The sequence below is a fragment of the Punica granatum genome, chromosome 4 (assembly GCF_007655135.1).
Source record: "Punica granatum isolate Tunisia-2019 chromosome 4, ASM765513v2, whole genome shotgun sequence".
In the NCBI taxonomy this organism is placed as follows: Eukaryota; Viridiplantae; Streptophyta; class Magnoliopsida; order Myrtales; family Lythraceae; genus Punica; species Punica granatum.
In genome coordinates, this window is record NC_045130.1 from 26,980,521 (window position 1) to 26,997,148 (window position 16,628).

The 16,628-nt window shown below is 39.5% G+C and overlaps 2 protein-coding genes across 2 annotated transcripts; both read left to right on the forward strand.

Annotated features, from left to right (window-relative positions):
• Positions 1-440: 440 nt before the first annotated feature.
• LOC116204256 (probable LRR receptor-like serine/threonine-protein kinase At3g47570) lies at positions 441-2,700 on the forward strand. The gene is made up of 2 exons (XM_031536335.1): positions 441-2,187; positions 2,303-2,700. The coding sequence occupies exons 1-2, from the start codon at positions 441-443 to the stop codon at positions 2,698-2,700; spliced, it is 2,145 nt and encodes a 714-aa protein (XP_031392195.1).
• A 6,856-nt stretch (positions 2,701-9,556) lies between these two features.
• LOC116204257 (BCL-6 corepressor-like protein 1) lies at positions 9,557-10,444 on the forward strand. Its single transcript, XM_031536336.1, has one exon. The coding sequence runs from the start codon at positions 9,557-9,559 to the stop codon at positions 10,442-10,444; it is 888 nt and encodes a 295-aa protein (XP_031392196.1).
• Positions 10,445-16,628: the final 6,184 nt, after the last annotated feature.

The window sequence follows — 16,628 nt, forward strand, 5'->3', positions numbered from 1 at the left end:
GTCACCGTCTTGGACTTGCAATCGCAAAACTTGGGAGGAATTATATCCCCCAGTATTGGGAACCTCACATTCCTGAGGGTCCTCAACCTCCAGAACAACAGTTTCCACTCGAGGATTCCTCCCGAAGTTGGTCATCTATATAGACTACGAGTTTTGCACCTTAATAACAACTCGTTGGATGGACCGATTCCTCCAAGTTTGTCTCGTTGCTTCAATCTTGTTATACTTCACGTCAATGTCAACATGCTTGAAGGGAAAACCAACTGATTAAGAGCTTACCATCAGACTTGGGCTTCATTCTTCCAGCTCTCCAATTTCTCTCCTTTGCTCGAAACCATTTCACAGGACCCATTCCCAGATCAATATCCAATTTGTCTGACCTCTCCCTATTTAATATCAATCAAAATAATTTCACTGGGAAGGTTCCATCTTTCCAGAAAATGAATGAGCTCTTCACCGTTGGCATTGCGAACAATCATCTTGGCGGTCAGCAGGTTGGTGGCCTCAACTTCCTCTGCACATTGACAAACTCCACAAAGCTAGAGTCATTACAATTTAAATTAAACAATTTTGAAGGGAACATACCCGAATGCATCTCTAACATGTCGACAACTCTCATGACTTTCTCGTCTGGCGAGAACATGATATCCGGAGGCTTACCAGGTACCATCGGCAATCTCATAAACTTAGAATTGTTTTTTGTGGAAGGGAACAACATTTCTGGTAACATTCCTTCTGAAATCGGCAATCTTGCAAGGCTAAAGCAATTGTATCTAGGTAGGAATGAATTCTCTGAAGAAATCCCACACACCATGGGAAATTTATCGAAGTTGATCCACCTGTCTTTGCGAAGCAATAGTCTTCAAGGAGCAATACCTTCATCTCTAAGCAAGTGTCAGAGTTTACTACTTCTCGACCTTGCCGGTAACAAACTTAGTGGGGCCATACCTCCTGAAATTATGGAAATCTCATCTTTGTCGATATACGCAGACTTCTCCAGCAATAATCTGACAGGCAAGCTTCCTATGGAGGTTGGAAATTTGAAAAATCTAGGCGCATTACTTCTGCAAGACACTAGAATCTCTGGAGAAATCCCAAGTAGTCTTGGAAGCTGTATAATGATGGAGAATCTTTACATGCAGGACAACCTTTTTGAAGGTTTGATCCCATCCACTTTGAGTAACTTAAAAGGGATTCAAGAACTGAACTTATCAAACAATATGTTGTCTGGGAAAATTTCGAAATTCCTTGAGGGCCTAAATCTGACGAGTTTAGGTCTCGCGCTCAATGAATTTGAGGGCGCAATACCAATAGGAGGAGTTTTCAGGAATGTAAGTGCAACCTCTCTCATCAGAAATAAGGATCTCTGCTGGGGCTTAGCTGAATTTCGACTGCCCAAATGCAACATTGAAGAATCGAGGAGGGTGGGGACAATGAACTCCACAAGAATTATAATTATTTCCTCAGTTTCAGGCCTTATAGGACTGCTTTTGATTCTCGTGTTGCTGTATATTCTCTGGTGTAGAAGGCAAAGTAAAAGTACTGCGTCCAAGTTTTCAAGAGATGGGCTTTTGCAGGTTTCTTACCAAAGCCTGTTGAGAGCAACTAATGGTTTCTCTTCCACAAATTTGATAGGCTTGAGAGGTTTTGGATCAGTGTTCCAAGGAATTTTTTATTGGAATCAGACGGTTGTTGCCGTGAAGGTTCTAAACCTGATGCGGTATGGAGCAGCCAAGAGCTTCATTTCAGAATGCGAGGCCCTGAGAAACATTAGGCACAGGAATCTCGTGAAGGTAATCACTGCATGTTCAGGCACTGATTCTCAGGGAAACGATTTTAAGGCCCTAATTTATGAGTTCATGGTGAATGGAATCTTAGATGGATGGTTACATCTAGTAGTCGAGACGATTGAGATGGAGGAAGAAGCCCCAAGACAGTTGAATCTTCTCCAGAGATTGAACATTGCTATAGATGTTGCTTCTGCTTTAGATTATCTCCATAATCAGTGCAATGTGCCCATAGTCCACTGCGATCTAAAGCCAAGCAATGTTCTACTAGATGACGAAATGACTGCGCATGAAGGCGATTTTGGATTAGTCAGGTTCATGCCAGAAGCAACAAAGGAGTCAGTTGTTGATCCCAGTAGCTCAATTAGTGTGAAAGGATCTTTTGGCTATATTGCTCCTGGTAATATCGAAACTCTTAATTTATCTTGCTTACTATGCCCCTCCTTTTATTACCTCTTCATAGGACAGGTGAAGGCACGTCTGACCAAATGAAGTCTGTTGAATTGCTAATGCAGAATACGGAGCAGGAGGAGACGTATCAACTCATGGGGATGTCTATAGCTATGGGATTCTCGTACTGGAGATGTTCACTGGGAAGAGGCGAACCGATGAAATGTTCACAGACGGATTGAACCTTCATTTGTTTGCTAATGCAGCATTACCCGAACAAATTTCTCAGGTTATTGATTCCTTCTTGCTACAAGAGTGTCGAGGCATGGAGAGCAGTTCGAACAACATAAGATCAAGGAGGCATAGAAACAAATTCCAAAAGATTCAAGAATGTCTGGTCTCAATCATCAGGCAGGGAGTTGTTTGCTCCTCCGAGTGCCCCCAAGACCGTATGAACGTCGCTGATGTCGCAGCTACACTCCGTGTGATTCAAAAGGAGCTTCTTCAAGCTGTTAACCAATGAAGGAGGAATGCATTTTGTACTTCTTTTGATCGAAATTTTTTTTTAAACCTTTTTCTTGAACGATGCTAGCATTGCCTCGTATACTTTTAAAATAAAACAAGTATGAGCAGAAGGAGAAGAAGTTGTGGCTTTTGTATGCTTGTTGATCTTAGAGAGGGTACCTTCTTGTCCCAAGGCCTCTTTGGGTTGTGTTTGCTTTAAAAATTAAATCGAGTAATGCTAAATCTTTTCTCCTTCTCCTCCACTTCCTTAGCAGCAATAATATAAGCTTGAGTTGTCTCAGTCATAAACTCCAACAGTCTATGCCATAAACAGAGAGACTTCAGTGGTGGAAGCGATAACCCCAATTTGCTCCTTGGCAACCTTAATATTTGGAAATCAGTTGTTTTGAGTGTGGATCTTGCTTTGGTTATTCGTAATGTAAACTGATGAGACACGCTACATGCGAATTTTATGAGGCGTTTGTCAGCACCCCGTTTTGGCCCACCAGTTCAAACGACAGCATCAACAGCGATTCAGCCCACGACTTGAACATCGATACACAAGAAGGCTCGACAAGGCAGTGAATTGCTAATCATTTTCAAGTCAACAAAGACAAGCGGATGATTCAAGTATACAACAGAAGAACTTCCAAAATTATTCAGCGATGTACAGAGCAAATAGAGAGCCCAGATAGCTTTTCTACTAGTTCACTCGACCATCAGAAGATAATCAATATTGGATTTCAAAAATCCCTTGCGGTGCCAAACAGATGAGAAGTGTATTCAAACACATTTCGCAGATCATCTGCTCTATACAGAGCAATTTTTTGAATACAAATAACTTTTCAGTGGAAGTTCAAAAACGCCGGTTCATCAGAGAAAAGTTAATGCTCAATGTCAGACACAGTCATACCCCGCAATTCTACAGATCATGAGTATCGCTTTAGATTGCTTCTCGGAAGGCACACAGACTCCTCTAATGACTCCTGAGTGACAGAAGAAGCATACCTTTAAGTGGAAATGCGTAACCAGAGACTAGTTTGACGAAACGTCGGCAAACAAAGTTAGTCATGCATTGCCCCAAAAACTATAGCGGACATAAGCAATTGGGCAAATCAATCTGCAGAATCCCTTTCAATTTCCCGAATGACCTCCGAAGAGCAGAAAATATCGTTTTTAAAGAAAATTCAAAACCGAAGGTCCTTTTGGCGAAAACTTGACGCCGGATGGCTGGACAAAACAATGCTAATCATCACAAGGCTCAATGTGAAATCCTCAGACTGAACTGTACAATTCATATAGGCCTCCAGAACAGTGCTTTTATAGTCTCAAATGGCTTTTTCCAATCCTTCGAGGTCTGTTCTCAACGAACAGAGATCGCAATGATCTCCGGCTCGCCCAAGCAACTCAGAAAGCAATCTGAGAAATCCGGCTGCGGACTCCGAGAATGGCTCCGGTTTCACATTTGCAATCGGCTTATTGGTCAATTATTCAGTCTGATTGACAATGCATATCAAAATGACCAACGCGGAATGCAGATACGAGATACATTCTTAGAAACGGCTAACTTTGCTCTGATCACCTGAAACGAGCAAAACTGGCATTCGAGCCCCAAAACCACTCGAACATTTATTTATGCAAAATGGGCAATCTTGGGCTCGTTTGGATCATTTTCGCGCACACATTGACAATTTAATGCTCATTTGAGCCATGAGCTTCGAACACGCAATCAATCGAGACTCGAACTTCGTCCCAACTCTCCCTTACAACCCGTGGGACCCACGGACGGTCATGGGCAGCCACACCTTGCCCAAAAACTACCCCTCCCTTGTCATCTTCTTCATCAAGCCAAGAAGACAAATTGCCTTTGTCTTCCTCCAAAAATATCTTAAGTCTTCCATTCAAACACCCTTCCATCAACATTTTTACATTAATGCCTTCTTATCTTTTTCAATCAAAACCCCACCCTAATTCTCTTAAAAATTCGGATCCCTTAAGCATCCCCCCTTAAGTGCACTTAAATTCACTAAATTGGCTCATTAAGGCATCCTATAAGTGCCTAATTGCAAGACACTTTAATGACACACCTTCAAGCATCATCTCTTTAGCATTTCTCACTCAAACAAATGCTCTCAACCTCCCTTGCCACCAGCAAAACCGCAGCGAACTTTAGTTCAGCTGAAATCAAGCAAAAACCTCAAGAACTTAAGTTGAAATCATGGTGATTCTCATCCCGGCTTAAATCCAAACTTGACCAAACTTCATCTCCCACATGTTTTCGACCCCCTTAGTCCATTTCCAAAGTTAGATTTTTAGTTTGAAGCCTCTAAGCCATAGAACTAGCCCACCACAAAACCGAACTTAGTTTGGGCCTTCTCGGGCTGGTTTTTCATTTCCGGGTTTTCAAGCCTTTCGGGTTGGTTTGAGCTGCCACAACCCATCAACCACCTCCATACATGACCTAAGAGTGTCCAGGAGTCAACAGATCCTGAGAAAACTTGCTGGTTTTAACCCTGCAAGAAGATTCATCCCGACTGCCTAGTCGGGTCGAATTTCTTGACTTTCCTTGCTTTTTCCTTGCAGATCGAGTCGATCCCGACACCTTTTTTTTCAAACAACCACCACGGTCACTTCCGGGGTTCTCTTAAGAGTCGGGAGCCACCGACCTTGCACCAAAATACTATCGGGAACCACCGTTGTGATGTCCAACCCGAAACTTCCCCAGTCGGGTTTGTTCCTAGACGTGCTCTGCTTTGTTTGATCTTTACAGGGTTATATGGGTCTACTCGAAGCTCTTCTCGCCAAACGACCACCACAGCCACCTCTGGGGGTCTCTTAGAAGTCGGAAGCCACCGACCTTGCACCAAAATACCATCGAGAGCCTCCGGGAGAGCCGTTTCTTTCCGGATTACCAGTCGGATCTGTTCTGGCCCAGTTGGGTTTGTTTTCTGCTTAATGACCTGACTTTGCTTTTGATTTCCGGAAAATCTACGCGTGCACTCCTCCCGAAACCACCGTAGGGACGTTGAGCATCCTCTTGGCTTTCCGGAACAACCAAGCACTCTTCGAAAAGCCACCCGAGCTGTTCGAACCAACCCATTTTCTCTCAGGTGCCAGTTGGGTATGTCTTTGCTCCAGTCGGGTCAGAGAGCCTATTTCGGGTCCGTGCAAGCCAAAACAGCCCGGAACCCGACCCAGCAATGGTCCAACCTGACTTTTACAGTCCCATCCTGCATCCCGGGACTAGGTATAACCATTCCCGACTTAGAGAAGTTAGGACTTTTACATTGTCTTTTAAATAGTCGAAATCGGGTTAAAGAGACCTCTTAAAACTCAAAACGGGTCAAGGAAGCTCACGGCTATCCTCAAGAGGAAAGGGCCGAGAACTCTTTGATCTTACTCGGGTCAAGAATGGCCTCTTTACTTCGATGAAATCCATTTCTCAGATTTTGTGCAATCGCATTTTCAATATCTTTGCAAATCCTGCATTAAAATCCCTTTTAAAAATGTTATTTTCCAAGCAAAATGCATGGACTCGCATATCAGTGACTTTTCCAAGTCCATTTGGGTTCCGAGGGTATTTTGATCATTTTGACCAAATTCTCCTCAACCTTCCTGGAACCGTCTTGGTCGCCGTGTCACAAATCATTTTCATTAAATTAAGCTTTTTGGGTATTCAGACTCCATTCAGTGGATCAATTCATGGTCCGTCTGATTGTTTGTAACCTGCACATTTACTGCATTCGGCAATAATCCTTAAGCAGTAATTTCACAAACGGGTTAATCGGGACGCTTACATGGTTAAACCCACTTGACACTGACAAAACTTGCATAAATTGGCTATTAACTGATAACTCGCGTCGATAAGTTGTCAAATGATGTTAGTGTCCTTTTCAAAACTTGTCTATTTCAAAACTCGAAACGCGCGGTCTGATGTAGCACGGACGACTAGAAAGTACTTGTGTGTCTTGACTTGAGTTTCTACCTGATTTCAAGTAACTTAGGTTATGATACATAAAATCTTTCTAGATTACTCCCGGGCAGATCGACCGGCTCTTTGGCTTTTTCGGGGTTCTTGCATAACCCTGGACGATACAGGGAATTGGTCGACACCGGCTACAAGCCAAGGTGGCCCGCACTGCGTTGTTTCCTTTTTCTGAAAACAATTTTCAAGTCAAGGGAAAAATCATCTTTTCACAATTTAGCGACACCCCTAGAATTAGCTTGACAGAAACACTACGGTATTAGGATAAGAATGGGTTACCTGTTCAGGTGTAGGTTCATCTGCATAGTCTTTTCTTATCCAACTGATGAGTTTATGTCATTCTATCGTAGACTCGGGTAACTAGAACCGTTATTTCTGTCACGAAACATGCAAATCCTGATTAATCATTCACTCGACCTAACCAAACAGTAGACAAGGATTAGGTGAAACTCTAGACTCCAAATCTAGAGTCAAAATATGAGTTTGGCGAATTCAGCGGACTTGCAGTGTCACAATACAGAACAACTTTAAAAGCAATCCACACACAAAGGACTTGACTACAGATACCATGTCTGTCAAGTCCTTGAAACAAAGCTGAATGTAAAATGCTTTGCACACGTTTGCTTGCTTAGCATAGGACATTTGCATGCCAAAACACTCAGGGTTAATAATTTGTTAACTCAAGTAAACTTGGCATTGAAAAACAATTTGTCTGCAATCCACATGTTATTTGTTAATTTTTTGCTCTTGTTTGTCCATGCAAGTGAAGCCCAACCCATAAGACGCATTGCACTTAGGGTTTAATGCCCTAACCATCAGTCACAGGGTCTAACGCCCCATTCACTAAGAGTGCATTTGAATTTCAGTTTTCGGTTTTTCCCTGAACTAACGACGAGTCGAAGCGGAATAATAACCGAACGCGAATTGATTGGGATTCAACCATTTGTAATTTGTATTTATTGTTTTTGAGAGCATTGTAAGGATTTTACTTTGTACATTCATTCTATAAGAATCTCGGTCGGTGAGTGAACAGTCCGAGAGCCGAACTAATCAAATCAGTCTAATGCTTGCCCAGACGAGAGTAATCCCAAGATCTCGCGGTTCCGGTTCACGCAGGAATTCAACCATCATGGTTTGATGAACTGTAATGTGAGGATAGTGAATCGGTTCCTCGACATACGGGCCTACTTTTCTCCCGGCTTCTCAACCTACATCGTTTAGTTCACCGAATTGTCTGTGTCAAAACATGTAAACTGAGTACAACCTAATTCAAGCGGTAAATAAAACGGCAGGCCTGGCAAGCTAGAGTACAAAAGGGCGTACGGGATATAGGCCCCCACGTAACGTGAACCCTCGAACTCGGACTTTCCGGTTCCACATGACAAATGCCTTAGCAAAACTAGGTGTATCATTTACCCCTAGACTTGGGCAACTTACCGGCCCTTGACCTTGGGGTCGCAAACAGGTAATGGGGACTGCTTCTCACGCATGTCCGTCTCTCGTCCTAGGAAATGTGGACAACCCCAAGCAGCGAGATTCGGTCGCGCGCATGCGGGCTTCGACGATAGCACATTCAGGTTCGTACAGCTTGGCGACTCCACCGAGGACTTTCTTCAGAGGGTTCAGGCTTGATCCCGCTTGCTTGCTTGCATGTTTACTTACTGCTTTCTGCATATTTATTTTAAGCACATTTACTTCATGCACATTTATTTTCCGCATTTGCATCGCATCATTCTAGCGATTTCTAGGTACCCCGCTTGAAATCCCACGGGCGACCAATAGGAAGCTAGGTTAGACAGATGTTTCGAGTAAAGGAACGGATCAAGTGGGCTATGCCACCGAACCGGCCCCCAAAGATCCTCGCTCGATTTCAAGGAATTCACACCCTTGAGTCGAGAGCCTCAATCCCTAGTTAGTTGTTTTCCCGGTAGCATTGAAACAATGCATAACAGGGACCGTCATGCTAAATTAATTTGCTTTCATGCCGTCAACCAACCCAAAATCGAGTCTTTGAGTCGACCCTTAGTCATTTTTTTAGGCGAGCCTTTTGTTGTTTTTCTAAAAGAGAGCTGTACAATGTAAAGAACCCTTGCTATAGTTTTACTTTCCCGCACCTGCATGCATGTTTTCGAAAAATTAGGACGTTGCATTGATTCGACTTTAAACATTGAACCGACAGTCTTTCCCATCTAGGTAAAGATGGTCTGTCCAACTCTTTGGCCGGGCTCGATTGCATCTTGTCGCTGGACTAGCAGATCAACTGCATAAGGGAATACTTCACCCGGCTGACCAAGCTTACATCAGCAACATTATCAGCAGCTTGTCACTTTTCAGTGATCGCCCCATCGACCAGACGTTCCTGAGGAAAACTGTCAAGAGCCTAGATAGAGAGATAGTGTGTTTGAACGTTACGCTGGACTGGACGCAGGCAAATGCGTGAAAGGTCTCCCATCCCTAGGACTAGTTGCCGGCAGCGTCTTCGCCCCGTTCGGTCCTACATAAGGCTCACTCGGCTGCCGAGCGCGATGGATTGTCGATTCAATGTTTAAATTCCTTTTAAAATCAAACGAGCCATCTTTGTAAATCAAGGAATTTGAATCGAATCAAGCAATGACATTAGCGTTTCTTTGAAATTCATGCATTTCATGCATTCCATTCATTTAATTATTGTCGTGCACGTTTAATTTAGTGGACATTTTTCCGTGCCCATACTTACACACTTGTGGATATAGGTAACCACAACTGGCGGCACCACACTGCTATCCCACCCGGCATCGACTAAGGATGGAGGAAATTGGTCCACCAGTTCTTTCACGAGAAGTCACCCCCACCAACTTCAGTGTAGTCCCAATCGCCTGCTACATATGCTCCACCATATGTCCCACCATCCATGTACATGCCCCCGACTCCGGTGCCTCCAGTTTCACCATCTTCCAGTGAAGCTATACGCATCGCAGCGCTCGAAGGCACAGTTAATCAAATGGCCTCCGACATCACTGAACTCATGGCCTTGCTCAGGGGACCAAATCATGCCTCTTCGAGTGTCATCTCGCCCCTAACGCACGGGTCAATGGTTGATCCGTCTCCTTGGGTCCCGCCGACCCTTGCACCAGAGAGCGATATTGTGCATATTCTTGCGTTGACACAGTTCCCAGCGACTGTTCCACAGTTGACACACTCACCGGAGGTCTATCCAGCTGCTGCTCCTCTTCCGGTAACACTTCCAGCGACTTTCCCTCCTCCACCAATGACGATGCCGATGATTGATCCAGCTATGCTTGCGCTTCCTCCAATGCCAGTATCAGCTACAAGCCTCATCTACACTGCTCCTACGCCGACGATTTTCCCGGCAACAAGCACATATGCTCCTACTCCCATCACTGAACCATTTCCTTTCACAGCTCTACAACCCCAAATAAGCCTTTCACACCAAACTCCACCAATCCTAAACATTCCTTACTATAACCCGGGCGCACAAGTTGTGGTTGCCCTTAAAGCTCCGTCGACATATATTCTCCTTGCTATGGAGACAGAACAGGAGCGTCAGATGAAACGAATGGAAGAGATGATGAAGGCCCTCCATGAAAGTGACTCTCGTTATAACACGAGTTACTTGGACCTTAATCTCTTTCCAGACATGAGGCTGCCCCCAAAGATCAAGATTCTCGACTTCGACAAGTATGATGGTACCACGGACCCAATGCCACATTTGCAAGGCTATCGGAACCGCATGATGTCGTATTGGGAATTTGAGCAGTTCATGATTCAGACTTGTTAGGAAAGTCTGAAAGGAGCAGCACTCAGTTGGTTCACCTCTCTCAAAGCGGCGGACATTCCCACCTGGGATGAGCTCGCTAAGAGTTCGTGTCCCAGTATGGCTACAACTAGCCAATCGGTTTAATTGCATTATCCAGGCCAATGATGTGGCAATAATTAATTGGCACGTTAGAGGACTGATTTGGCAAAGAGATATTGCTACATAGAGGAAAGTATAAATAGAGACGGATGGAAGTCTTAAAAAAGATAAACCTCTAAAGAGAGGGTTATGATTAAAAAGAAGCAAATCTAATGATTTTATATGGGTGTTGTATGATACAACACGAGTGTTGCACCACACAAACACCTATATATATATATATATATGTCAGTAATAATACTTGATATGTTAATTGTCCAATTGAACTTGGACATAGAAATCAGGAGGGGTCCTTTTAAAGCTAAACCCCATCATCATTCCTTTCTTACACGACAAGATCTCATTCTAATGGTTTGAATAGATTCAGAAAATCACCCGACTTCCTGATTTTGATGCTTCTCTTGTCTTTGCCTCATTCAAACCCCGTTTGATTTCACCTAACTCCCACACAAAGGACATGACCGCCATGTATGGACGGCACCGTTGCCCACAAAGGATACTGATCTCAGGGAGATAATTATCCTATGAGATTCCATACAATTATTTAATGTAAGTTTGAAATTGTAATATTTCCAGGCGGCCTATAAGTAATTGGACCCACTGCTAACTTAAAACTCAAGCTAATAGGTTTTAGGATCCAATTATTCAATATATATGTTTGTATATAAACTTGATTATGATGCAATAAATAGTGGCGTAATTGTAAATATATGTACATTCAATTTATATTGACAAAATACTTATAAAAAAATAAATACATATATAAATAATATATAATAAATTAATTTCATATATATTTTTACAAATAATAAATAATATATACACATATTCATCGCCACCCTAATATTAGATATAATATATTTTACAATACTTATATTATATTTTACATAGGGAAAATAATTTATTAAAGATGAACCATATAGATCTAATCTAGACAATTTTGGTTTAAACTAGAAGTTTCAATAACAAAAATTAAATAAGAGGAGACACGATTTATTTATCTTTTTTCTGTTGTATAATTATTCAATTTCCTTCTAGATAAATTCAATAAACATATATACCTACAAATTTTATGTAGCAAAAATTGTAATAAAGATGAATCAAGGAGTGAATTTGAAGAATGTTGGATATTATGTTAGCATTCACGTGAGCATACCCAATATTATACTTTTGAAGACATTACCATAATTTTTCAAATACTTCATCTAATTATATTATATTAAAAGATTAAAAGATACACATTTGTTTCTCATAATCCATAACCGAATTTTACATATTTAATGACAAAATAAATGTTATGATATATGATATTTATGAAATAGAATTATAAAATTTACTCTTACTTGGGCACTTAATATATATATATATATAGTTACTGTCACATAGTCCTTTAGATGAAGTTTTGTCAGGAAATATCTATTACTAACTCTTACAAATAAAAAAATTATAAATTAAGTAAAAAATAACTTAATAATATTTTAATAGCTATAAGAATGATATATTATATAAGGTTTGCCTAAAATGCCAACATTTAGAGGGGGTTCAAGGATCTTAAAATTTCAGAAATTTTTATTTAATGAATGACAATACTGTTGGTTAAATATATGATATTTAATAGTTTATTTTTAGATTAAATATTTAATTGAAATGTAAATTTAAAAATAAATTCTAATGTAGTGTGTATATTTTGCATATAAAAGTCATTAAAAATAAGATTACTCGAAATCCCATGTAGAGCAAGGGCAAAACACTAATCTCTTATAAACTTGTGGTTTACTCTTAAATTTTTCCGTGTGGGGCTCATACCATGCCAAACCCTATATACAAACTCTTCTATTTTTCTTTTATTGCTCTGTGTGGGATTGATTCTTTGTTTGACTCTCAACACTCGCTTTCACGTACAACGTGTGACCTTTTTCTCCTTCACTTGCCTATACGTTGACACGTGCCCTTAATCACCCGTCCTTAATGACTGACCTCAAGCAAGTTTCTTTTTCCATGCTCGAGTAATGGGGACTTACACGAGACGCACTTTTGGTTGCTCTCGACACTGGTCCTAGCGTGGTGTGAGAGCGGACGGGCATGTGCAACCGTACTTTGATACTATATTAACTTTACATTGCGCTTACATGGCCTTAAGCCCATTTTCACCTATAAGTTCAAATTGTTAGGTGATGGAATCCAAGCCACATATAAACTCAATTTTTTTCCTTTGTTAATTCAAAATTTTACTTTGAATTTTGGCATAAGTTTTGCTTAAAAATAACAAAATTTTGTAAGGAAAAAAGAAAATGTTAATAGAAAAGTAAAATGAATCAAAATAACTAAAATAAAATTAAGAAGAATAAACAAAATAGATTAAAAATTCAAAAAAATTAAAAATTGAATAATTCAAAGGAATTTATAGATAAGAGAAAATAATAATAATAAAAAAAGCTTATCCCGGCGACTCTACTGCTATTGCCTGAGGAGGAAACTATTGCTAGAAAGTCTCGTCGGTTCCATTGGCCTCAACGAAGCCCACATGCTTCAAGATTTAGAGGTGAGATTAGTCTAGTCATTGTGTACTTGTTCCAATTGATTGAGACTAAACTAGCCTTAGTGGGGCCAAATCTTAGGAAAAAGTTGTCTTGGACTCGATCTGTTGAGGGGGGAAGGGGCAGATAAGGGTAACTAAATATACACAGGTAAAAATTTTAACTTGAACAATTTATTTAATCAAGAGAACAACTATCCACATGAGTTAACCTTTTTCTTTGCTTCTTGTTGTTGTCACTTACTCTCTACTTCAGTTACTTTTATTCGCCTCTTAAGATGAGATCGAGATATCACGTTCCTGAATTAGCCTTAACTGATGTTGGTTTTGTCTCGGTCAATCCCAACAAACTCAGAGCAGTTGGGCTAACCTTGTCTTTTCAACTCTTAGTTGCTACCAAACTTGCTAAACTAGATTCACATCAATAATGGTTGACACAGTTTCCCCAATCGAAGTATCGTCCTAGCATGGTCATAGAGATAGATTTCTTTTCCGTGCTTCAATTTATTTTGGTGGACTTTTCTTTTTCTTTTTTCTTTTTGAATTTTATTTTTATTTGAATTTTATGATTAAAAAATGTTCGTGCTAGATTGGGGATAATATGAAAAGTTTAAAATTTTTAGTGCGATTAACTTTACATTTTATATTACTTTTCAATCTTTTTAATGCCACGTCAACGAATGATAGATTGGGAAGGAAAATGAAAGCTCATGTATTTTTGTTATAAAACATTGTTCGTACTAGTTTTGGAAAAATTGGCGAAATTCGTGATTTTTGTACAATTAACCCTTTTATTTATTCTAAAATCAGAAATTATACTTGAAAATATTATTTTAATAATGTCTCATCGATATTAATCAAGCCTGAAACCTCATAAATTTAATAGTTATTTTTCAAACTTTCACTCTTTAGCGTGTGCATGAAAGGTCCTTTATAATTAGCATGAAAGAACGCAGTTAATACACGACATGTTGTTAGCGTGACCTGACAACCGGACTTTATTGAAATATTAAATAGGTGGGTGTTCATAGACAAATTTATAAGTTGTTCATTCATGTCTTTGTTCAAAGAGGTCAAATTAGATGTGAAATTTATTGAGGCATAATGAGGAAGAAAAACCAGCAATACAAAGACAATAAAACAAAGAAAGAAGGAAAATAACGATTAATATATAGAGGTTTGATTTGGGTGTGTTGTTGCTTAAACAAAAGTACTATAGTATAATTTCTGAAAAATAAGTGTTAATTTTAAAATAAGTAAAAAATTTTGGGACGTAATAATTTGAAATTGCTGAAATTAAAATTAATACTTAAAATAGAGAATAAGTAGAAATAATTTTTGTAAGTACCTATCAATCTGCGGGAGAAAATCACATTTCCAACTGTAAAAATTAATTAAACCGTAGTTTTCGAAGAATTCACCAAACACTAGGAGATACTTATAAATTATTGGCATTGTGATGAATTATTAGTTTTATATTGTGCTTCCAAGATTTTAAACTCAAGTTCACGTTCAAGTACATAGAACAGTCTCATAAAATATTTGTTTTAACTAATTAAAATGATCAATTCGGATGAATTATTATGTGAATGAAAGCACGAAAATTTTTTGTCATATTTCTTAACTTTAATGATTATTTATTTTTGAATTTAGGAAGAATGTCTAAAGATCCTAGCTTACACATTGCAGAGGTGGTTCCGTCTGGTGGAACGAAAATTGAAATGGTATTCCCTAAATTATAATATAATTAAAAGACTACGTATACGCACTAAAAAATTGGAAGTGTTCACAATGATTTAAGAATTTTTATGAGGAAAGAAATGGTTATCTAAATTTAATGTACTAAACGTTGTTTAATAAAAATATACAGGAGAAAACTATCACTTTTATCTTTTTACTTTCACCGAGTTACCACTGTAATCCATCAACTAATTTACCACCAATATAACCCAAACATTAGCATTTTGTCCACCGATTTAGTCCTCATCGTCAATGGCTCTAACGAAACCCTGACGTGGAGTCTCACTGGACAAAACAACGTCCAAACAATATATTTTTTATCAGACTTCCCCAAACGATGTCGTTTTAACAATATTAAAAAATTATTATTTTTATTTTAACAATGAAATGGGCAAACCGACATGGGCTCCTTGGCCGATCGCCGCCCCTTTGGGCGAGGTAGTTGGAGGTTGCTCGAGGGGCCAATGGCCAGCTAGGGAGTTCCTAGCTACTCTGTCTCCCTTCTCCACTCCCCTCATTTTCACGTTTGAAAATAGGGGGAGTACTGACCTCAATTGACGGTTCGAAAACTCGGGTAGGGTTTCCATCTGGGGACTCCCCGTCGCTCGTCGCCCCCTTGGTCGAAGTCGTTGGAGGTTCCTTTTATTTCCAGCTACCTCGCTCGAGGTTTGGCAACTGCTGACCGAGAAGGCCCTAGCCAGTCTGTTTTTAAACGTGAAAATAGGGGGATTCGGGGAAGGGGGCAAACGGGCTAGAGCCTCCTCGGGTGGGCGAGTTCGTTAGAGGTTCCTCTTGTCAACAACAACCTTGATTGAGGGGGTGGTGGTCGGTCGGGGAGCCCTAGCCGATTTGCCCCCTTCATCATTAAAATAAAATAAAAAATTATTTTTTTCAAATTGTCAAAACGATGTCGTTATGGGAAGTCTGATTAAAAAAACATTATTTTGAAGTCGTTTTGTCCAGCGAGGCTCCATGTCAGAGTTCCGTTAGAGCCATTGACGACGGGGACCAAATTGGTGGACGGAATGGTTACGCTTGGGTGAAATTGGTGGCAAATTAGTTGATGGATTGAAGTGGTGGCTCGATGAAAGTAAGTGAATGATAGCGATAGTTTTTTCAATATATAATATAATAATTCATTTTCTACACCATTTTTTTTTAAAAAAATTCTCCCCACACCTTACTTCCATTATCTCTTACTATACACTAAATAAGTATCTCGATTATACCTTTTACGTCATACCGTGTCCGGATCTTATATTTTCTGAAATATTATACTTTTATAATGTTACTTTAATAATCTCGTAAATGTCGAAGTGAGTTACTCTCATTGCAATTTTGATCTTCTTAATTTTATTGTATAATTTTTCATCCATTATAAATGCAATATTATATATCTTAAATACCTATATCATTCAATTATTGAAAACATTACTCAAGGTTCATTATCTGTTATAAACATACATATATATATATGGTTATAAGAAAATTTAACTACTCTCAACTTTTTGAATTCTCTTATTTTATTTTTAACGAAAATATGATGTATAATTATTTTATAAAAAAATTGTAAATAAAAATTAAAATTTTTTTCTTGAGAAACAAATTGTTTTTCAATTACAAATAGTATTACAATATTACAATTTCCTATGAGAAAAAGGTTCAAAATAAACGGTGCGTTTTGACAGCTAAGTGAAAACACTGATGAAAGTGTGAAAGTGAAAGAGACTTTCTCAACCCGGCATTGACGTCAGGACAAGACCGTGAAAT

Excerpts from the sequence above, each read along its gene's own strand:
- LOC116204256 (XM_031536335.1), top strand. The coding sequence starts at position 441 with ATGAATGAGCTCTTCACCGTTGGCATTGCGAACAATCATCTTGGCGGT. Across the intron at positions 2,188-2,302 it reads TTTTGGCTATATTGCTCCTG|AATACGGAGCAGGAGGAGAC; the intron begins GTAATATCGAAA and ends TTGCTAATGCAG.
- LOC116204257 (XM_031536336.1), top strand. The coding sequence starts at position 9,557 with ATGTACATGCCCCCGACTCCGGTGCCTCCAGTTTCACCATCTTCCAGT.